Source organism: Staurois parvus, unplaced genomic scaffold (assembly GCF_062004578.1).
Source record: "Staurois parvus isolate SC_StPar_1 unplaced genomic scaffold, SC_StPar_1.0 ptg000151l, whole genome shotgun sequence".
In the NCBI taxonomy this organism is placed as follows: Eukaryota; Metazoa; Chordata; class Amphibia; order Anura; family Ranidae; genus Staurois; species Staurois parvus.
Window position 1 is genome coordinate 10557500 of NW_028317947.1, and position 22818 is coordinate 10580317.

The 22818-nt window shown below is 40.6% G+C and overlaps 1 protein-coding gene across 1 annotated transcript; it reads right to left on the reverse strand.

Annotated features, from left to right (window-relative positions):
• Positions 1-5262: 5262 nt before the first annotated feature.
• LOC149464452 (keratin, type I cytoskeletal 12-like) lies at positions 5263-20004 on the reverse strand. Its single transcript, XM_089674421.1, has 8 exons — positions 19517-20004; positions 11361-11443; positions 10335-10491; positions 9801-9959; positions 9566-9691; positions 8969-9186; positions 6781-6836; positions 5263-5638 (listed from the first exon to the last, which is right to left on the reverse strand). Exons 1-8 carry the CDS (start codon positions 19925-19927, stop codon positions 5538-5540), a joined length of 1311 nt encoding a protein of 436 aa, XP_089530547.1. The 5' UTR covers positions 19928-20004; the 3' UTR covers positions 5263-5537.
• Positions 20005-22818: the final 2814 nt, after the last annotated feature.

Consider the following 22818-nt stretch of genomic DNA (forward strand, 5'->3'; position numbering starts at 1 on the left):
GGCTTGGTGGATGTGCAGATGGCCCCAGGTACACCCTTCATGCCCCTGCAGCTGCCTGTCACTGGGGCCATGCTAGTACATACAATGCAAATTGGGCATCTGTGCCTATTGCAATCTTTAGTAAATGTCTATCAGAGGCATAGAGGGATAAAGCTGCTACCATGCATAGCCCTATAGCACTTCTGTCCGCTGCCGTTAAGACTGGGCTCTCACTTCTGCTGCTGCTGCCATCCACAGAGTTTCTTTTCCTCTCCCTAGCTGCCAGTGAGCCAAGGATTGGCTGTGTGGTGGAGAGAGAGAGAAAGAGAAAAAGAGAGGGTCACAGAGCATTATGGCTGACTGTAGCCCTGTCCAACACCTGGGACAGCAGGAGGACAATGATTGGCTGTTGTGTAGCCTAAGAAAGGAAAGACTACTGAGAGCCACCTAGAATTAGGGGGGATTTAGCCTGCACGAGACAGTTCTCTATCAAGCCAAGGACTGAATAGGACTACAGGTCCCTGGAGGACAGACAGCTGCAGGAGGTGGATAGAGAAGCCTGGGCTTGGGGTAGTCTACTTGGTCCTAAGTTGCCACTAACACCATTGGTTCTGGATGCCAGAGAGCAAGAGGAGGCTCAATTACAGATAGCCCAGTGGGAAGAAGCTTTGAGGCACTTGCCCTCTTTGGAGACTTGCCCTCTTCTTAAAACAAGAGTGTCACCTTACCTTAGGATACAATTTGGGCACTTACACCCTGTACTGTGAGATCTGTTTAAACCTGAGCACTCCAACACAGGAACATTGGGCCCCAAAATGTATTATTACACTGGTCAATGGAAGAGGTTTGGATTGAAGGACCTTTTAGTTTTCAGTGCCACCCTTTAAGTTAGGACCTCCCAAATTTCAGCATTCAGGTACAAAGACACTTTAAGATATCCTCTCTGTGAGGTGCTGTACAAAATTGTTATCTGTCATTCCTTATTACTATTGTCATTTTGTATGTTGCTTTGTGGAGAGTATTTTCCAAAGTAAGACTCCTTTTGTTAGCCTTCGTGTGTCAGAGGGTGTGGCATTGCTAGAAGGGTCATTGTCATCCAGAATCAGGGGACCCAACCATGAGCGTCTCCTTCGAAGGTACGCGCTACACTTGCCTAGGCCCCCATTCTCCTATAATCTATCTCGCTCTGAAGCCCATCATTCCATGCAGATTTATTTTCACTCTCACTCTGTATGCACGGAATTAAGCTCTTGAGTCGTAATCCTGAGTTTTCTTAGGACAAGCCCTCTTAACAGACATGATATCCTTTCATCATTACTACTACCTGAATTGCAGTGGTGTCACCCAGTCTTGTGTAACCTGCTTTATCTTTTGTGGGTAGTTCACACACTGAAATAGCCATAAATAACACTTTAAAAATATCAAGCGCCACACCCTTTGAGCTGTATTATGGCCTTCTGAACGTCACAATCATTTCATGTTAGTCTATAGTCACATTATTAGGCTGTTATGAGTCATGGCTGATTAACCCCTGTATTTCTTTGCTTTGTATTAGTAGTTTGGAAAGGTTAAAGTATGTCTCTTAGAAAGGTGGGGAGAGATTCTACATGGGTTATTATGGTAAAGGTGTAGCCATTATTTTATCTTTTAAGGGCCCAGGTTGCTCCTGTCTAAATAAGCTCATATACGGAAATCAATGTTTGGGAATAGTAGATCATTTTATTTTTTTGCAACATTTTCCTGAAGTATTGCCACTTACAAAGCTTCTCAGTGTTGTAATTTTTTCTGTCTATAGGGCTGTCCTGATGGTAGGCTTGCTCAGTGGAGGAACTAAAGAGAATGAGACATGTATTATCAGAAATAACCAGTGCCAGGCACTGATATCTTGTAAGGTGCAAAAAATTAAAAAAGAAAATAAAAAAGAAACCCCTATGTATATTCCATTTTTGTGCTCCTACACCTATCTCCAATATCTCCCATAATCTCCTATCAGGTAAAACAGGCTTTAATCCAGTATTCAGAATGAATTTATATGTACAGTTTAAAGCTGGTTTGCCTATTTGTTTAATTGGTCTAATAAAAGCGTTTTTTGGTAAACACAGTGTCATAGGTACGGGGTTAAAAAAATAACAATTTTAACAGGCCCAATTTTTGGGAGCTGTAGGACCTCCTTTTCCACCCAAGTGACAGTGGTACAGAAATTTAATATAACTACTATACATGGCCTATGTAAAGCTACAGCTACTGTGGCAGTGACAAAGAATTCTCAGAATTAAGACCTATCTGTCAGATCGGTGCCTCCTATTCAGGGGCGGACTGACCATTCGAGCACTCGAGCACTGTCCGAGGGCCCTGGGTCAGTAGGGGACCCCATGAAATTCCCCTGGTACCTTTTTTATAGGCTTTTTTGGTGTGCTTTGAGTGTGGGCAAGGACACAGGGGCCCCATTATTCCTTATTGCCCGGGGGCCCTATGAGTTATCAGTCCGCCCCTGCTCCTATTAACTTCACAGAAAGAGCAACTGGTATTCCCTGTGCTCTGCATAAAATCAAGTGTAGCTACATGATCGTATGTTGCAGAGCACAAAATGTGCCACATCGAGAACCTTAGTTGGGGTTGGTATTTCTATCTGGGGCCATATGTAGCTCTACTACTGAATGTAATGATATTTACCCATGTATAGATATATATACTTACATTGGAGCTGCCACTGTCTGGATGCATTATTGAAAAAGACGAGATATTGGGCTTGTGTGCCAGAGGCATGGCATGTTTCTAGTACACAAATTTTAGAGTGTTAAGTTTTGTAACTGGGTACAGAGAGGTTTGGGTTTCTTGGGTCTTGTAATCAATGTTATTTAAATCATGAATCCCAAAGGTAGTGATACTGGCATTGATAGGGTAACACTATATAAATCCATATTGGATGATGCTGACTGTAAAAAAAAAAAACACTCTCTGTTAATGCCATGCCCAGGGGCGAACTGACCATTGGGGAACTCGGGCACTGACCGAGGGCCCGGGTTCAGTAGGGGGCCCCATGAGATGTCCCTGGTACCTTTCATAGGCTTTTTTGGGTGTGATTCGAGTATGGGCGAGGACACGGGGCCCCATGATTCCCTATTGCCCGGGGGCCCCATGAGTTGTCAGTCCGCCCCTGGCCATGCCAGCTTGTCCTCACATGGCCTTAGTTTATATTTTGCTCTATGGGGGACACCAAGTTATACCAAAAATTAGGGCAGGACTGGCTGTCTACCCACATATGCCTATTTTTGTAGGAAAGACACATTGACAGCAGACATTTGCTAAATGTGTTTGGTTTGTCCATATATCTATAATTAGGGATGTCTGATTAATTATAAAGTCTGTGTATTTAGTTATAATGTGGCTTTCATACAAGATAGGATTTGAAGCAGACATTTTATTTATCTTGCAAGAAGGTGTTCAGGAGATCTGACTCTACTTTCCCCACAACAACATGGTATGAGACTTAACTTATAGAATCATAGAGCCAGGGACTGAGTTTTCCCCATAGACTTACAGACACTCAAGGAGCTTCAAAGACTATGCAGAAAGATTATTAGGCAGCAAAGGAGTGCATCAGTCATTGAAGAGGAACTTCATTGTTTTAAAGTTATGTCCCTGATATGCTGATCAACATGTTGTAATATTCTGCTTATGATAAATCTTTAGTAATGTTCCTGAACATTCGGATGTCTGAGACTTCATTTTCTCCAGCAGTGCTATCAAAAACATATTTAAGGAGAAAAGTGAAGTAATTTGTGGTTGAAAGGATGGAAGACTGGGTGCAAGGTGCAGTGAGTGTGAATAGGCTGCATAAATGTAGCCATACTGGAAGAGGGAAGGATGTTCCTCTGATTCTACGCCCTGGGAAGGATTCAGAGAGGTTTGAACACCTGGAGAAAGATGTGTGAAGCCTTCTAGATTGAGCTTGTGAGACCCAGGGATGAGAGCTGGGTAATGTCTGCAGAGGGATTGGGTTGCATCTTGGGAGTGATGCCCCCACTCAAAGAATGCAATGAGCACTGTAGGGTGTAGATTGGGTGCACTGGCTGAGTGTGTAGACCTGGAAACTTCTGGTGTTGGGTGGTTTAGGCTCAGAAGATACAGTATATGCTTTATGTACCCCAAAGTATGGATATTTGAATTTGACATTGAAGGTCTTTCACTGTCAACCTAATCTTAGAACTTTACTAAACTAAACTTTAAAGTGCTACTTCAGTTGAAAAGTGGAGTCAGGAAGCAAACTGCCCAGTGCTTCTGAGAAAATTCGTCAACTGTGCTGTCAATTTTAATCTCAGTATAACATCCAACTGAACTAAATTTAGTAGACTAATTACAGTACTTCAAGCTGAGACCACAACCTCTTATTTTATGTTGTTGTGCAGTGCAGAGGGATCTAATACCTGTCCAGTGTTCAGGGTGATTTAAAGAATAAGGATCCTAGTAACTATAGACATTTAGCCTGTATCACTGTCAGGTACAGAACTTCAATTTCAGGAGGATTATTGCCATTTAGCAGGCAGCCAGTATCCCCAAGTAAAGGCATACATAAAAAAATAAATAAAGGCATTATTATTTAGTTTGACAGGTATGTAGCTTAAATGAATTATGACCTGTAATTTACAGAAGTGGTATAACCTTCATTGTCCTGAAGACCAGTTAGGGAGAGGTGACTCAGACATTTACAGTTTATTTTTCTTCTTTCACCTATAGGTTTCTATCTTTGAATTGGTGACACAATTCACCAATGTAAGCATGTTTATCTAAGTAACTCTCAAGTGTGTCTACGACATTGTAAGAAGCACTTGGAGAATGAGTGCTTGTTCCCATTTGCTCAGAATGCAAATAGTAGTAATACAACCATTCATTTGGAAATGTGTCCTCATTTGCCCTTTTGGGGGCTGTATGGACTTTCTGGCAGGCTCCTAGTAATTTTGTATTCCTTACTAGAAACTCAAACATTTTTGAAGAACATTTGTAAAAATTATTACTAACCACTTATCAGAAATACTTAAAATTCATAATAGTGATGAACAGAAAGCGAAAAGAATAGTCGGAGGAGGGACTCTTTCCCCTCCCTACCTGATCTGTTTAGATGGTGCTTTGTAGAGTTCTGCCAGGCTCCTGGGATTTTTCCAGCTCTTACTAGTTACTCAAACATTTGTGAAGAACATAAAATAATACCGAATCTCCATCTGAGATGCTTAAGTACATCTTGGTGATACACATGAAGAATGTAAAAGACTTCATGCACAGAAATTAAAGTAATGCTTTATTGCAACAAACACAGACACATAGGCTGGACTGATGGATATTGTCATTGCCCCATAATGGTTCAGCTTCATCTTCTTACACTTTTTTCTGTTTTTCACATAGTGTGTATGGCAAGTCAGAACAGAAAACACATTCGTCGTGTGTTAGTACAAACAGTAGCTTTTTCACAAATACTTGTAATGCAAATTTCATGAGCTTATCTTAGTTCTGCAACCATCCTACATCAACCAGTAGCTCATTGTGCCTGCATTATCACCAATCTAATTGATCTTTTCTTCCAATTCCTTCACTTCGGAAGAAACGACTTTTCCATCCACCACCTCTTCAACAATGGTCTTTACCTTCCTTATCTTTGTGGGATCTGGAATACACAAGAATTGGGCTTTCTAATCATAGTCTTCTTTAACAGTAAACTGCATTAAAAGTTGTTAGTGGTTAGATTGGTTGTACATTAAAATGCCATTTCTGTCTTTTGACATTTTGCTGTTTTATACTGAGCATGTCCATTACATTCTGATTATACAATCTCAGTAAAACTTCTTTAGCTGTATGAACAATTATGTAGTATGAGGGCCTGTCTGGGCAGTCCATTCAGTTTATAATGGTTAGACCCCTTCACAACATAGCTGTCAGTAAATCCAAGGGAGATTGTACAGTAGGGTAAAAAGGTGTGTGGCCAGGATAGGGCATATAAAAAATACGAGACACTTCCTCTTACGCGTTTTTTTTTGCCAGTAGTCAGAAATAATTAGTAGAGTCAAAATGCTGTCTGCTTTATATTCAAGTAACATTGGGCTGCTAAGTGAACCAACCAAGAATGTGATTTTTGGAGATAGTTACATGTTGTTTTAGGTATAAAGAGTCTTGTGTGAAAGTTTTTGTGAATTTATGAAAAATGTTCCTTTTGTGGAGTCACTCTGTTCTAATTACATAATCTGACTCATATACAACATCAAGGTACAATGCGTTGGTTCCATGGACGTTCACACTTTCCATTGTGCACTTGAACATTCAACATCTGCCTTGACACTTTCTATAATGATTTTATTAAGGTGACCTGTGTAGCTTTTGAAATGCTGGGATATGTTCCTGACTTTCATTAGAACTGAGGAAGGGACTTGGATAAACTTGAATAAGCTATGAGCTTCAGCATTACAGAACAAATCCAGTACAATTTGATTCACTGCTATCAGCCATTCGGAATAGAAAGGAAATCACTCAATGAGAATTTCTGTTCTAATGACAGCTATCAAGGTGTGGAGAATTGGGGAGAAATCTCCCCAAGGGAAGAGGATCTAATGCTTGCCACACTATCTAGAACTTGATTTTCGGTGTCATTTGCTTTTAAGTTGCCAAAGAGAAGTTTTATTCAAAGAGAAGGCAAAGGACCACCTGATGTACTACAGCTATGTCAAAAAGTGACCTTTGTTGTTACAGAATTTATATGTACACTTGCGATACCTTTATCGTCAACAGCTGGACAAAGCATGGCCAAAAATTTACCTTTTTTGGAGTCCACTGATGATGTTTGAGATTTGGTTTGTTGCACAGCGAGACTTCTGTAATTACAGAAAAAAAAATCTTAGTTTAGAATTTAGCTTTATTTGTATCTGAAACTTCAACATATCATTAAAAAGAAACATATCTATGTCAATTGTGTCACTTGTGCCCTGATCTTTTTCACATTGAATTTATGCATTCTTATTCTATCACTAATATAACACTTGCACACATACACTATACTGCCAAAAGTATTGGGATGTCTGCCTTTACACACACACATGAACTTTAATGGCATCCCAGTCTTGGTAGGATTCAATATTGAGTTGGCCCAACCTTCTGGGAAGGCTGGACACAAGGTTTAGGAGTGTGTCTATGGGAAGGTTTGATCATTCTTCCAGAAGCACATTTGTGAGGTCAGGCATTGATGTCGGATGAGAAGGCCTGGCTCACTGTATCCACTCTAGTTCATCCCAAAGGTGTTCTATGGGTCAGGAATCTGCGCAGGCCAGTCAAATTCCTCCACCCCAAACATGCTCATCCATGTCTTTATGGACCTTGCTTTGTGCACTGGTGCGCAGTCATGTTGAAACAGGAAGAGGCCATCCCCAAACTGTTCCTACAAAGTTGAGAGCATGAAATTGTACAGAATGTTTTGGTATGCTGATGCCTTAAGAGTTCCCTTCACTGGAACTAGGGGGCCAAGCCCAACCCCTGAAAACAACCCCACATCATAATCCCCCCCTCCACGAAATTTTACACTTGGCAAAATGCAGTCAGGCAAGTACCCTCCTCCTGGCAGCTGCCAAACCCAGACACAACCTTTGGATTGCCAGACCGAGAAGCATGATTCATCACTCCAGAGTACACGTTTCCACTGCTCTAGAGTCCAGTGGTGGCATGCTTTACACCACTGCATCTGACGCTTTGCATTGAACTTGGTGATGTAATGCTTGGATGCAGCTGCTCAACCAGGAAAACTATTCCATGAAACTCTCTACACACTGTTGCTGTGCTAATCTGAAGGCCACGTGAAGTTTGGAGGTCTTTAGCTATTGACTCTGCAGACAGTTGGTGACTTCTGTGCACTGGGTGCTTCAGCATGCCCTGACCCCGCTTTGTCATTTTATGTAGCCTACCACTTCATGGCTGAGTTGCTGTTGTTCCCAGTTGTTTCCACTTTGTTATAATCCCACTAACAGTTGACCGTGCAATATTTAGTAGCCAGGAAATGTTATGGACGGATTTATTGCACAGGTGACAACCTATCATGGTACCATACTTGGAGTCACTGAGCTCCTGAGAGCGACCCATTCTTTCACTAATGTCTGTAGAAGCAGTCTGCATGCCTAGGTGATGATTTTATAGACCTGTGGCCATGGAGGTGATTGGAACACCTAAATCCAATGATTTGGAGGGGTGTCCCAATACTTTTGACAATATAATGTATATGACAAATAAAACCCAACAACAGACGTGACCACTTGATCACTTTAAGTCAGTTATAATAGAATCAGAGGAAGGACTATTTGGGCAACACGATGTGTAACTCTGAAAATTTACCAATTTTTAATTTTAATTGGAAGAGTATGTTTGAACAAAATTAAAATATATATATATATTTAGTACATCTATGCACTAAAACCACATTTTGCCATGTTGTATCCCTTTGCAAATGCTGCAAGTACAGAAAAATACCAGTTCCAATGTACTTCCACTTTCCAGTTAGGGCTAAAAACTGTAGTGGCTTTTTTGCGCTGAATTCCCAAGGTGTGTTGTCAACCCTGCCTGCTGGACGACAGTACTCTACCCCCAATTCCTCTCTGTTACACTCCACATGCATACATTGATTTCTTTCCAAGTGAAAAAATGCCACTGCCTTGACTCCCAAGGACCTCCCCACACACTGTATGTAAGAAAAGGGCTCTTGTGAGATAAAGTTCTTGGTAGGTGCCTATGTCAAGAGAAACTAAGCTCCTATGAACTGTCTCTGCAAGAAATTTACAACCCTGGTCATGAAATAGGGAGGAGTAATAAAAGAAGTTTCTCCCTTAAGGAACAAGGTAGAAAAATGCTCTAGAGAGGGGTTCATGGTTGGGTTATGTTTGGACATACCCTTTATCCCTGATCAAATTTAGTATAGACAATCTTATTTGGCTTCAGTCTCTATTTCTTAGAAAACTCTTCTTACCCAAGTTCTCCCTCTAGCAGACGTCTGTAGGTTTCAATCTCCATTTCCAGTCTGGTCTTGATGTCCAAAAGTCTTGCATATTCTGCCCTCTGTCTTTCCATGTCTGATCTGACTTGCTGCAACTGTTCTTCAACACTGCTGATTTGGATCTGGAGCTGGTTCAGTTGTGCACAGTAACGACCTTCTGTCTCTGATAATGTTCCTTCCAGGGAGTTTTTCTAGGGGTGAAAAAATGTTGTATGACTTTCCTCTAGCAAAGGAATAGCATTTAAATATCAATTAAAGGGTCTAATTAAAGGGCTGGTCATGTTTTGAATCAAGAATAGTAACAAACTTAAAATGTTAAACATTAATTTCTGTTAACAAGGCCTTGCCTTTACTCCATAAGACCAACAGAAAGCTATTATTAACTTTTGTTTTTGAAGAACAAAGTATTTTAAGAAGGAGAACCTCTCCAGTGGTCCATACTTTCTAGAAATAAGAGGTCCCTATGTTTGTGTTAATTATGGAAATCCATTAAAACAGTTTTGTAGACATTAGAAATGGTTGCATTATAAAGCAAATGCTTTAATATCAATAATATGACATTATACTTACCATGGAGACTTGTGCCTGTAGTTCAATTTCAAGACTTTGTAATGTACGCTTGAGGTCTGAGATCTCAGTGCGGCTAGTCTGGACTTCTTGTACACCAATGGAAATTTCTTTTTTCAGTTCACTGCTCTGAAATTATCAATGTTAGAATTGTGTTAAGGATTTTCTAACCAATTACAACTAAACATAATGAGAGAAGAATGAAAAGGTGACAAAGCTCTTTATAGTGATGTCTAACCTTCTTGAGGAACCATTCTTCAGCATCTTTGCGGTTCTTCTCTGCCAGTTGTTCATATTCGGCTCTCATTTCATTCAGATATTTGGTTAGGTCCACACCTGGTGCAGCATCCATCTCAACACTGACTTGGCCGGTGCCACCCTTAAGGGCATCCATCTCCTATTCATGTGAGGCAATAATATGTATTAAGGTACATGTCATTTTAGTATGTGGTATTATTGTGGCATAGTATCACATTTTTAGCATCATTAACATTTTGTCAACTATAAAAGTGCCTGATTTATCCATTGTATGGTGTAGTAGCATTACATTTACAAGAAGACTTCTCTAACCAGTATCCAATGCCTAACGTGTATTATTAAGAAAAGTGATGTGATCCAGACACTGAATGGAGTTATTAGCTCTGGACCCATCCCTTTGCCCTAAATACATTTCTCTGCTACTGAAGGGGAAGAACTCTTGAAGAGTGCTAACATGTATCTTTGGCTGAAATGTCAACTTTGATTCAGTTAACCCTTTAAATGATCTTCCTACCTCTAGATGGTTCTTCTTGAGGAAAACCAGTTCTTCATTCAAAGACTCAACCTGCAGCTCAAGGTCAGACCTGGCGAGTGTCAGTTCATCCAAGACACGTCGGAGGCCATTGATGTCAGTCTCCACACTTTGGCGCAAGCTCAATTCATTTTCATACCTGGCATAGAGAAAGGACATTCATTATTGGCTGCCTTACTTAAACATTTACTTTTTCTTTAAAATCAAAGAATAACTTTTCTTTAGTCTCCATTTACACCTGTCCATTGTAGGTAGGTGCATTACTTCATGCATGTTAAAGTTAAGTATTCATTGGTTAATCTGCGTTGTGTTAAGACAGCCCATTTAATAATTTTTTTATTGCAGGGTACTGCAATCGGTTTGTTGACATCTATTGTACTGTTGCTTTGGGATGCTATTCTAAACACAGAGCACCATGCAGTAACATTTTTATTGTGCGGTAATGCAATCCATAGGTGTAGAGCCAGCCTTGCTTGTTTTATTTAGAAATAAACCACAGCTTGAGTGGAAATACCTGTCCACTACCAGCATGCTGCAGAGAATGACCCTTGATCTCTGTGGTGAAGCTGTGGTCCTTCTCTGCAGCACATTGGGAGGGGACAGGCGTCTACTACTAGGTTGTGGCTGCTTTCTTAATTAAGTATAAGACTTTGAACACCTTTTGCTTGCTGCACCTAGAATATATAAATTGAAAATATAATTGGCCTTCAAGGTTCACCTAGTAAACATGCTGCACTTGCTGGATGAAAAGAGTAAATTTGAAATATTCACATGCCATATTTTTTATTCCGCAATCTAAAAGTGAAAACACAATTTTAAATGTTTTTTTTAGTCCTACATAACTAAAGAAAAGAATTACAAAAACATTATGCTTTCCTTTTGACTCTCTTTAGATGTGTGCTTTGATAGACAACCACTAGAAAATCTTGATTTGGGTGGCGTTTTAAACAAAAATCTGTTGAGATGACTCATTATTTAGAAATCAACGAATCTCTGAAGATTACTTACTTCATTCTGAAGTCATCAGCAGCCAGTCGGGCATTGTCAATCTGCAGGACCACTCTAGCATTGTCTGTACTGGCAGCGATAATCTGTTGGACACAAAGCAGGAAAGATTAATTGGCCTTTGATCATAATACACCTCACTTTGCTTGAAAGATCTTATCTTTGTAACACATGTTAATACAAGCAATTGACAACACTCATTAGCTGATCATCTGCCCAAGGGAAGAGGAAATGGCTTACACAGACAACATTCCAATAAATCTTTCAACATTCACACCTGTAAAAGCTGCTGTCGATTTGTACAACATGATAACCATTTTATCAGTGTACCGACCAAAGGAAACATATTATGGTATGTATATTTTAAAAACACAGTATTCCAGGCCAACTACAAGACAAAATTTCTGGGGAGAAGAAAGATTTGCTAAGTAAAGTTGATCACAGTCAACAGAGGGCATGAGCCCAATATGGCCATGTCTGTAGGCTCAACATGGGAACTCCCTAACCGAGCCTTCATGGACAATATAGTTTTCTCAGGTCAATTTCTATTGTCTTCTGCAAGATGATATCTTCTTCAGTGCTCCCCCTCATCCACCTTAAAGGAACATCCAGACATGTTTACACCATGGAAAAGTGTATGTCTTTTCAGCACTTTTTTTATTGAAACAATCATATGGCTACTGGATCATTCAAGATTCGGCATTTGGGTATGTTGTGGAAGGGTTAAAACTTCTGTCTGGTTTTATTGCTGTCTGTGTTCCCTCTAGGACCTTTGTTCCTGGTACAGAAAGTGATTGGAAATCCAAACTTTTCAAATTGTCACTAGAAAAGAGGCCAATAGAAAATGTTGCAATGGGGACACCTGATCTATGGACAGTTATCTAAGAGGGAATATACCTTCTCCAGGAAATTTCTGTAATGGGCACAGAAAACAAAACAATCCTGACAGGAGTTCTTATCCTTCCCCATACAGTACTCTTCCTATATTCTATCTAATGTTTAAAAATTGTTAAGGATATACTTTAAGGACCATTCCTGATGACTTTTGATGATTCTTCAGCTTCACTATTGGTGAGTCATATGCAACAAGTAGACAAATGTATTAGCTGTCTGTTTGCTAAGAGTCCATTCCTCAATAAGTAGGATCAGCATCACAGTCAGGCAACTAGCAGTTAGAGCCAGGATTGTCAATGTAAGCATCAGTAGGTACTTGATAACCTGCAATCATCTCTTATAAGCCTTGAGATCCCTGCTAACTGTGACTTTAGAGGTCTTGCCTTCTCTGACTTTGGAAATAAGCCTTGCCCATGAAGTAACTTCTCTTCACTGTTGGCTGAAGAGTAATTCTCACAATTGACCATTGGATGGAGCTTAGCTTTGACTGTATGACTCATGTCGAAATTTGGAGAAGTCAAGTTCCCAAGTAACAGGGGCAAAGAAGGGCATTTTTTGGTTAATAAAGGTATTACTAGGGCTGTTGAGATAATAAGGATTGAGGTAATGACTAAGCATGTGTTGTTGTGAAACTCATCTACTGCTCCTCTGTCCTGTCTTGGAGCTGTCATGTTCTTATCATATTGCATGTAAAGGATTCCAATAAAGGATTTCATCCACCACATTGCTGTTTGTGCGGCCAACCATTCTGTTTTTCCACTCTGTGATCATGGATCGGGCCAGCACCTGCGTGTCTGTGGAGGGGTTATGCAGATTTGGCACTCACTTGATGCGGATCTTTTGCTCTTTCAGTAGGCCTGTTGAGATGACTGTTATGCTTAAGGAATTTAAAGCCACCTACAAACATTACTCCCTGGCCACTGAACAATCATTTTAATGACCTTTGTACAAACATGAATCTATGTATTGGGAAAACTGGAAAACTTGCATGTTTGTGCCTATAAATGAGTGCTGTTGAGTCCTGTCTTACAGAAAGCAGTAGTAGGTAGTGAATGTCAGTAAAAATATATCCCTAGCATTATAGGCTTGGCTTGGGAAATTTGGCCAGAGCTGTGAAAGTGCTTGCAAATTGTTTTAATGTTCCCCAGTCTGTCATTTCCCAGATCAGGTGAAAATTCTATATTATGTAGGCACCCTTAATTTAAAATAGGCCAACAGGTTCACTTGAATCAGGCTTAAAAATAGTATGTCTTGTCATCAAAATAAGCTTTCATTAATTACATAGTACAAAAAAACAATGATAGGTCTCTATCAAATGGGTGGTCAGGGGCAGAAAAAATGGGCAACCGAACTGCAAACCTACCCGAACTGTAAAATAACAGCCGGATGGAGCTGTATACATGCCGCGGCCACAATGCTTTGCTTTGTGGCTGTGGAATTTTTAACTTGGGGTGCAAATCTTGACAAGCTGTACCATTTTTCAAACTAGCCCATTGAGTTAATTGGAACTGCACCACAACCACATGCAATCCAAGCAATTGTTGCATGGTAGTGCGGCATTACAGGGTTAAATCAGATTATTATTATTATACAGTATTTATTAAGCGCCAATAGTTCGCTCAGCGCTGTACATTACAAAGGGAGACAGAACATGTGACAGAACAATACCAATACAATGCCAAACATGAGGGGATTGAGGGCCCTGCTCTTTCGAGCTTACAATCTAGGAGGGAGGGGATAGTGGTACAGGAGGAGATAGCTGTGGGGGATGGAGTGGTAGGAAGAGTGGAGGAGGTCGGCAAGTTAGCAGGGGGTGGGGTAGGCTTCCTTGAAGAGATGGGTTTTCAGGGTGCGCCTAAAGGAGAGGAGAGTAGGTGATAATCTGATGGGTTGGGGCAGGGAGTTCCAGAGGATGGGTGACACCCTGGAGAAGTCCTGGAGGCGGGCATGGGAGGAGGAGACCAGGGAACTAGAGAGAAGGAGGTCTTGTGAGGAGCGGAGTGTGCATGCTGGGTGGTACTTGGATATTAGGTCAGTGATGTAGTTTGGGGCAGTATGGTGGACAGCTTTGTACGTAAGTGTTAGGATTTTGAATATGATCCGTTGCGCAATCGGAAGCCAGTGGAGGGATTTGCAGAGGGGGGTGGCGGAAACGGAGCGGTTGGAAAGGTGAATAAGTCTGGCAGCCGTATTCAGGATCGACTGAAGCGGGGATAGCCTGTGGAGAGGCAGGCCAGTGAGGAGGGAGTTGCAGTATTCGAGTCGTGATATGATGAGGGAGTGGATGAGCTGTTTAGTGGTTTCTGGGGTTAGGAACGTGTGTATTTTGGCGATGTTGCGGAGGTGGAGTCTGCATGAGTTTGTTAAAGATTGGACTTGGGGCTGGAAGGATAGGTTGGAGTCCAGAATGACACCAAGTACTCTGGCCTGCGGGGCGGGTTTGATATTGGCGTTGTTGGATGTGATGGAGAAGTCAATGGGGGGTGGGGTCCGGGCTGGGGGGAAGACAAGAAACTCGGTTTTGGATCAGATGGTGATTACTGCCTGTCAAAGGCCCTATACAAAATGATCTGAAAATGAGGGCACTGCACTTCACTACAAGTGTGAAAGTACCTTTAATGTGCAATGATAAATAACAATATCCAGTCAGATTTCTGTAGCCATTACAATAAAACATGCAAACTGCCAAGTAAGTATTGACTACTACACTTTGTATTATTTATTTGTTTTAGTTATGGAATGTGAAGTTCTGCCCAAAACAGAATCCTTTCTACCTCTCACGGCAGCACGATGTTTGGTCATGCCACGGCAAGACCAGAAGACATTATTTAGCAATTTTAATGATGGGACTGGCAGCCTTTATGGGTGTTCTTTGCACAGCATCACTGAGTAATCCACAAATATTACCACTAAACAGCCAAGAAAATATATTTAAATGGGAAAATTATATATAATTTCATACTGAATCCACAATATTGTTGTAAAGCTGTTTATCATATAGATAATTAAAGATAATGATGTTAAATTAAAGTCCATCTTCTTTAATGTGTTCTTTATTTTATAGTACATTGATGTTCCAACTGTTACTTTCATTTATGATATTATCTCTTTGATTCTATTTTTATAGCACACAAACGAATGCATTCTGTCAAAGGGAGCATGTTTTTATTATCCTTCAGTGTATATTGAACTTATTAGCAGAGTTCCAGACACAGAAAACCTTTTATCCTGAGAGCCTGCAGGCAACCAAATGGCAGGTGTATGCAAACAGTGGAAACACACACTCAGTATCCATCATCAAAGCCTTGTGACACATTCAGAACAGTAGTTACACTGTCAATGCCTCTTCCACACTTGTCATCAAATTTAAAAAATTAAAATTAAAAATGAATTAGGTTAAAAAAATAAATATATTAAAATTAAACATTTAAATACAAAGTTGACAAATGTGCATCAATCTGACTTGCAGTCCTATTCATTGACCGCACTGATATGCCAAAGTATTGTAAAGATTTTCAGGAGGCTTTAAGTGAACCTGTAATGACAGATGAATAGTGGTTTCCATTTCTGGTCTTTGCTTTTGAAAATACTATTTTCCTTACTGTCTGATGCTGATCCTATCTGACATGTGGAATGCAGCCAGATGAGCACAATTCTAGAGTTCCCATTGTGCTACAGGACCAGTGCTGATTGAAGCTACACATCGTTGCTGAGCCCCATTTTTGCCAAGGTAAATTCTACATCTTAAAATCTGAGCAAACATTATCTTGTTTTTTTTTTGTTTTTTTTATTCTGTGAATATAAATTGGAAATTTTTTGAGATGCTCCTCTACCATTGTGCTGATCTTATGACTTACAGATACCTATTGGTGCCCTCTCCAGGGTCCTGAAGCCCTGGATCTGTAACATGCAAATTTTCACACTTTTTGACAGTGCTGACGTCTTGCGTGCCATTATCACCTCCCACACATCCCTACTGGCCCATCATGATAATGGACTGCTTTACTGTCTAATAGGAAGATACAGGGGAAAACAGGTATCTAGGATTCAAATGTCATCTTATGAAATGAAGGGTGGTAGCATACCCAGTACCTGTAAGAGTATAGGCAAGTTTTCTTTAAGAATTAACCCCTTTTGTTTCCAAGGTTTTTTGAGGCCTAGGATGCCTAGACCAAGTTTAGCAGTGTCTGTTAGCTTGACAATAACTCGGTGTCTAATTTGTCTGTTTGACATTGGAACTAGGAGCACAAGAAATTGCGCATTCCTATTCATCTGCTGCAAAACTATTTAATGGTTTCACAGCAGGAGGCCTTTTAGATTTGAAATTTAAATGTCCTATTGCAGTTATAAAGGGGTTAAGGATGGTAACATAATATTAAAGTGTTTTCCACCTTCTTCGTCACACACTTTATCTTACAGTAAAACACGACTAATATCCGAGAACACAACTGTGGGTTAGCTGTCAAAGTCTAATGTAAACCCTATGCATTGCATAACAGGTATGAACTTCCGCATATTTGTTGACTGTACAGTAAAACCTGCAGAACAGTATGTTGAAACTAAGAGAACAAATGAATCTGAAGGTAGAATACCTCTTTAAAAAAGGATGGTTTTGTATTTCCAATGTCTGCTTCATAAGGCAACATGCAAAGTAAGTAATAACCCATTCAAATAATCAGGATTCATCTTTCAGGCTTGACTCAATACAGTAAGCTTATTCTATATAAAAAAGTAGATGTGATATATGATTTTATAACCGTGCCCTATAGATCTGATAATATACTTTTGAATAATCATAGTATATGCTCTGCTCTATAGTTAAATAAGAAAAACTGCTTCTAGGCATCCCTATCTCACTGCATGTATAGAGGATAATTACTAGCAGCAGGTTGTATTTCAGTATGACGCCATGCATTGTGCAAAAAAGTAACCTGATAACCTTATGGTTTATGTCCCTTCACTCAATACCACCTCTTTATTATTAAATTTATAATGGGAAAAACAGTAAACAAAAAAATATCCCAACTTCCCATAGGGATTAGTTTTCCTATTTGTTGTATACAGAAATACAGTATATAGCAAAGGTATGATTTTGTACAGTTATCTAAGTGCTTAATGACTGCTGGACAACACATTACAGCAATGTACCACAGCCAGACTAGTCTTTCACAACCTTTTTACCCTAGAGGAACGCTAAAGTAATTTTCAGGTCTCTGGAAATCCTTACCTAAACTAACTAGGATGAATATGAAAATGCTCCTTATATTGATGAACAGTGGCCCCCTTACAGTGGTGGTCAGAATGTTACCCTTGCTAAAAAAGATCACTTCTGTCATACTGTTGGTTCTCCAGTGCCATCGGACCTAGACCTATGCCCCATCAGATGGGAGGTCAATCAGCCACAGCTCAAGGAGCCCCTAGCAACCTCTAGAGGAACCCTGGTTGAGGATGGCTATACATTACTACAATCTGGTCAGTGAAATATGAATTCTGATTGGCTGGTCTGTTATGGCACTCTGTGCATTGCTTTTTACTTTACTTTAATACACCTCTAGTATGAAGACAAGCAGGAAAAGCAACCAAAAAGCCAAAAATTTACTTTATGTCATCTGCTGCCTCTTGCTGATTCTATAACAGAAATAATAGTTATGGACCTGAACAGGGGCGGACTGACCATTTGGAAACTTGGGCACTGCCCGAGGGCCTGGGGTCAGTAGGAGGCCCCATGAGATGCCCCTGGTACCTTTTTCATAGGCTTTTTTGAGTTTGGGCAAGGACACGAGCCCCATGATCCACTATTGCCCGGGGGCCCCATGAGTTGTCAGTCCGCCCCTGGACCTGAAACACTTCCCCCTGTTTTCCACATCCTAACACTTCTTAATGGTGATGGTTCTGTATAAGGCAAAAGCACTAAAGGACTCTATGTAAGGTAAAAGTACTGATTGGTTGCTAAGGGCAGAAGCAGCCAACCAGTACTTCTGCTTTATACAGAAGCCAACGGCTAGTCAGACCCAGAAGGCATTCACTCCAGGGAATATCTGAGAAAGTTGTGATTGGTACTGTTAACTTATTCCTAGGAGTATAATGATGGAGCAATGAACTTAAATGTAAAGTTTGACCTGAGGTCCACTTTAACTTCATGTATCGACGTCTCATTTACTGTCTCCCATAACCTCATACAGAACGCAGTGGCTGGTCAGACCCAGAGGGCATCGATTCCAGTGAACATGCAAGCATTTCATGGCTGTTAACATTATTGCATTCATTAAAGCATTAGAATGGAGCAGTAAACCTGAATTTAAAGTATTACCTGATGTCAACCTTAACTTCATGTTTAGAAATCTTACTAACAGCCTCCAAAGCCCCTTATAGCCTCATGAAGAACCCAGTGACTGGTTAGACATAGAGGGCATCCACTCCAGTGAAAATCTAAGTATGTCATGGCTATTACTTTTAATGCATTCATAGGAGCAGCATTAACCTACATTCAAAGTTTGAGGTCCACTTTAACTTTGTGTATAGAAAAACTCACCAACATCCTCCAATAGCCTCCCATATCATCATACAAAACCAAGTGGCTGGCCATACTCAGAAGACAGATTAAATATTAATTTTGAATGGCTTTGCTATTAATTTATTCAAAGGAGCAGCAAGGTGGAGCGATGGTAGTAAATTTAAACTTTGACCTGAGTTCCACTTGAACTTCATATTATGAAATCCTACTTTTGGCATCTAGTAAGTCTCCCATGGCCTAATATGGCTGATCAGATAGAATGTGCACTTATTTAAAAAAAAATGCAAAAAAAAAAAACCTCCCCAAATCTTTAATTCTCTGCTGATAAGGGACATTTTATATATGTATTTAGGATTGATTTAAACAGTGTGTTACATAAGATCACTTTTATTTTTTAGAATATGTAAAAAAATCTAATTGGTTACTATAGGTTCTGCACTTTGTACATTACGGTACATTTTATTCACTGAAATACCCTGACAGTTGTTAAAGACACAGCTGACATCCTGTCTAGCATTCCATTCACAGAACACGGCAGTTAACCTCTGGTAAACCTTCTTTAGCCTAATATGGCTGATCGTAGATTTAAGTACTAGTTCTATACACCAAAGATATAAATGAAACAGCAATGATTAATGGTAACATATATTTTATGGCAACAAAAGTTTATTGCATTCAAGTTAATGAAAGATAAGTTCTAATTATTTTCTTTTGGTTTCCCTTTTTTATTATTCCCTATTATGGGGCTCACCTTACTCTTTAAATCTTCGATGATGTTGAAGTACTTGGAGTAGTCTCCTCTTTGGTAGCTGTTTGCTGAGTTGTGCTTCTCATACCACTCTCTAATTTTCTTCTCCAGCTCACCATTAGCGGTCTCCAGAGCTCGCACTTTATCCAAATAGGCCGCCAGACGATCGTTCAGGTTTTGCATGGTTTGCTTCTCCCCGCCCAAGAGGAGCCCATCGCTGCCGCCAAAACCAGCACTGCCAGCAAAGCCAATGCTGCCACCAAAGCCAGAGCTTCCATAGTTGCTGATGGCACTTTGGGACATCAAGCCACTGCCAAATCCAGCTCCAGACAATGAGGAGCTGCTGAACCCTCCATAGCTGCTTCTGCTGCCCTTCTGGCTGGAGGTCCTGACTTGGTAACTGTTCACAGACATGATGCAGGCAGTAGAGATGTACAAACTGGAGAGACTCTTAAGCTGAGACTGATGGAGAGAAGATGCAGGAAGCTGAGCTCACTGGCTCTCCGAGTCACCTTTATATTGGAAAGTGGGTGGGTCTCTAGGTGTTCAGTCTGCACATTCCTCCTCGAGCATTTTTTTATGGTCTGTTTACCTGTTTTGCTTTGCCCACCTGTTTAAGAAAACAGATGTAACATGCATCCCTTGTGAAACATGCCTGGAGCATTTTTGGTCCAGGACAATAGAGAAGAGGCGGGGTGAGATTTAACGTTTATGAGAATACTTTTGCTGTTATGCTGATCTTACTAATGCCCTTCTGTTTTTTATACATCTTTTATTGATTTAAAGACACGTTCTATGCCTTAGGGACCGTCAGTCGGTAACTAGAGGTGTCTGGAGCAATTTTTATCCAGTTTTACCTGAAAAATACTTTATTATAGGTGACATCTCTGTCTCGTTGCCTTCAGTTGGTTTATAGCATTCTGTTAATATTTTATTTATTAACTGTTTTATATATTTTTATATACTACACTGTATGTGTTATTTCATATTGCTGTTAAATTTTAGCTGTTGCCTATTTTAGCTGTACTTGCATTGCCTTATTAGACATCTCCAGTATGTAGAAATATTGAGCATCACATTTAATCATTGTTTTTCTATATTTATATGGCTAGAGGTTTCCTTATAGATTTTACATCATGCGAGATACAGTGTCATCAGGGGAGTTGCTAGTGTCCTAAAAATTTTGGGGTACCCCTGGACACCTAGGGATTGATTTACTAACACTGGAGAGTGTAAAGTCTAGTGCACCTCTGCATAGAAACCAAGCAGCTAACATTTTATTTGTCAAAGCTTAATTGAAGAAGCTGAAATTAGAAGCTGATTGGCTGCCATGCACAGCTGTGCTAGATGTTGCACTCTCCAGTTTGAGAAAATCAACCCCCCTAAAGTTGAACTGGTAAAGTACTTTGCCTTATCTTTTCTTCTTTCTTTTTCCCTCCCGACATTCTCTTTCCCCTTTCTAGCTGCTTTTCCCTTCATTTTCTGGCGGTGGTCCTTGGCTAAAAATATCAAGAAGTGCCATTGTTGCCATTATACCTTATACTGTATATTAAAAAAAAAAAAAAACCCATAAAATAATTGTCTTTGATGAGATCTGGTTCTACGGCTAGCATATTTTTTTTTCTGATAAAATGAATCCTCAACAGTCATAACTTTTTTTTTCTTTCCAAGGTTTATATTGGGTAGCACAGTAGCTAGCACTTCCACCTAGCAGCACTAGGATCATTGGTTTGGTTCCCAACCATGCACTACCTGCTTGGAGTTTACATGTTCTCCCTGTACCTGCGTAGGTTTCCTTCCGGTGCTCTGGATTCCTCCCACACTCCGAAGACATACTGGTAGATTTAATTGGTCCTGTCTAAATTGGTGTACACATGTATGTGAGTTAGGGACCTTAGATTGTAAGTTCCTTGAGGGACACAAATTCACATGCGCTTTATAATCACTTGTGAAAAAAAATAATTTCAGGTATAAATAGCGTACAGTAGAATAGCATTAACATAAAGACCTTTGGCCAGGTTCAACAAAACTACAACACACATTTGTACATTATAATCCACTTTTTAACATCCAGGGCTTTTTTTGCAGCAGGTACGTGGGGGAATGCACCGGCACCTCCAGCACTGAATGCATGTAATGGCAAGAGGTGCTTGGGTGTTCTGGAGGGCCTATTGATGCTGGCTGCTGGGGATCTACAGTCGCTGGAGGTTATCTATTTCGTGTGTGGATCTATTGTTGCTGGTGGGGGATGTATTGTTGTTGGGGGTCTTTTGTTACTGGGGGTCAATTGTTGCTAAGAAGGATCTACTGTTGAGGAAGGGGTCTATGGTTGCTGCTACCGGGGGGTCTAATGATGCTAGCTTCTGGGAGATCTGTTGCTGCTGCAGAGTGTCTGTTGTTGCTGAGGTTCCATTGTTGCTGGGGGTTTATTGTTTTTGTGGTTAATTATTGTTGTTTGGTTGAAGGCTCTGTTGTTGCTGGGGGGTAGGGTCTATTGCAGGGGCGGACTGACAACTCATGGGGCCCCCGGGCAATAGGAGATCATGTGGCCCCTGTGTCCTCACCTACACTCAAACCACACCCAAAAAATCCTATGAAAGGTACCAGGGGCATCTCATGGGGCCCCCTACTGACCCTGGGCCCTTGGGTAGTGCCTAAGTTCCCAAATGGTCAGTCCGCCCCTGGTCTATTGTTGCTGGTTGCAGGGGATCTATTTTACTGCTTTTCTTGTTATCATTAACAAATTCCATACGAATTACAAAATGATACTTGGTTCTGTATTCTCTAATAGGGGCAGTAGTGTATTTATGTTTTGTGCTATCCTAGGCAACACAAAAACTCTGCCAACTCACCTGCCCATCTGCTCGCCGCCTATGGTTTTCCCCCAGGAGAGACGGAGGGAAGGATAGAGACTCACCGTCACACCCTTCCTGGAGTCCGCTCTTCCGCCCAGCCCCGGAGCCCCTTGGAAACCTCCTTGGCATGATCACCACACAGGAACCGCTGCAGGACAACCATCATCCCAACTTTTGGTAGGAAATGACAAGCTACCTGTTAGTGTTTGGCGAATGTCACATTCACTGCTTTATAAATACGCAGTCAAGATTAGTATTTCATCTTTAGGTAGATGCTAGCTGGTTAAACCATCCCTCATTTTTTTTTTATTATTTTTCAGGGCCAGGGTTACATTGAAATTCTCAGGTGTGCATACCTGTCGTGGCCATTATGAGGGGTTCCCTCTTGGCCTCTTGGATCTTTTTTCTTTTCTAGCATCATGGAGAATTAACTAGGGGACCTGGAGTACA

Coding starts and splice junctions, on each gene's coding strand:
- LOC149464452 (XM_089674421.1), bottom strand. CDS start 19,927: ATGTCTGTGAACAGTTACCAAGTCAGGACCTCCAGCCAGAAGGGCAGC. Junction 11,444..19,516: donor TCGAAGATTTAAAGAGTAAG/GTGAGCCCCATA, acceptor TGTGTCCAACAG/ATTATCGCTGCCAGTACAGA. Junction 10,492..11,360: donor GCTGATGACTTCAGAATGAA/GTAAGTAATCTT, acceptor TCTCTATGCCAG/GTATGAAAATGAATTGAGCT.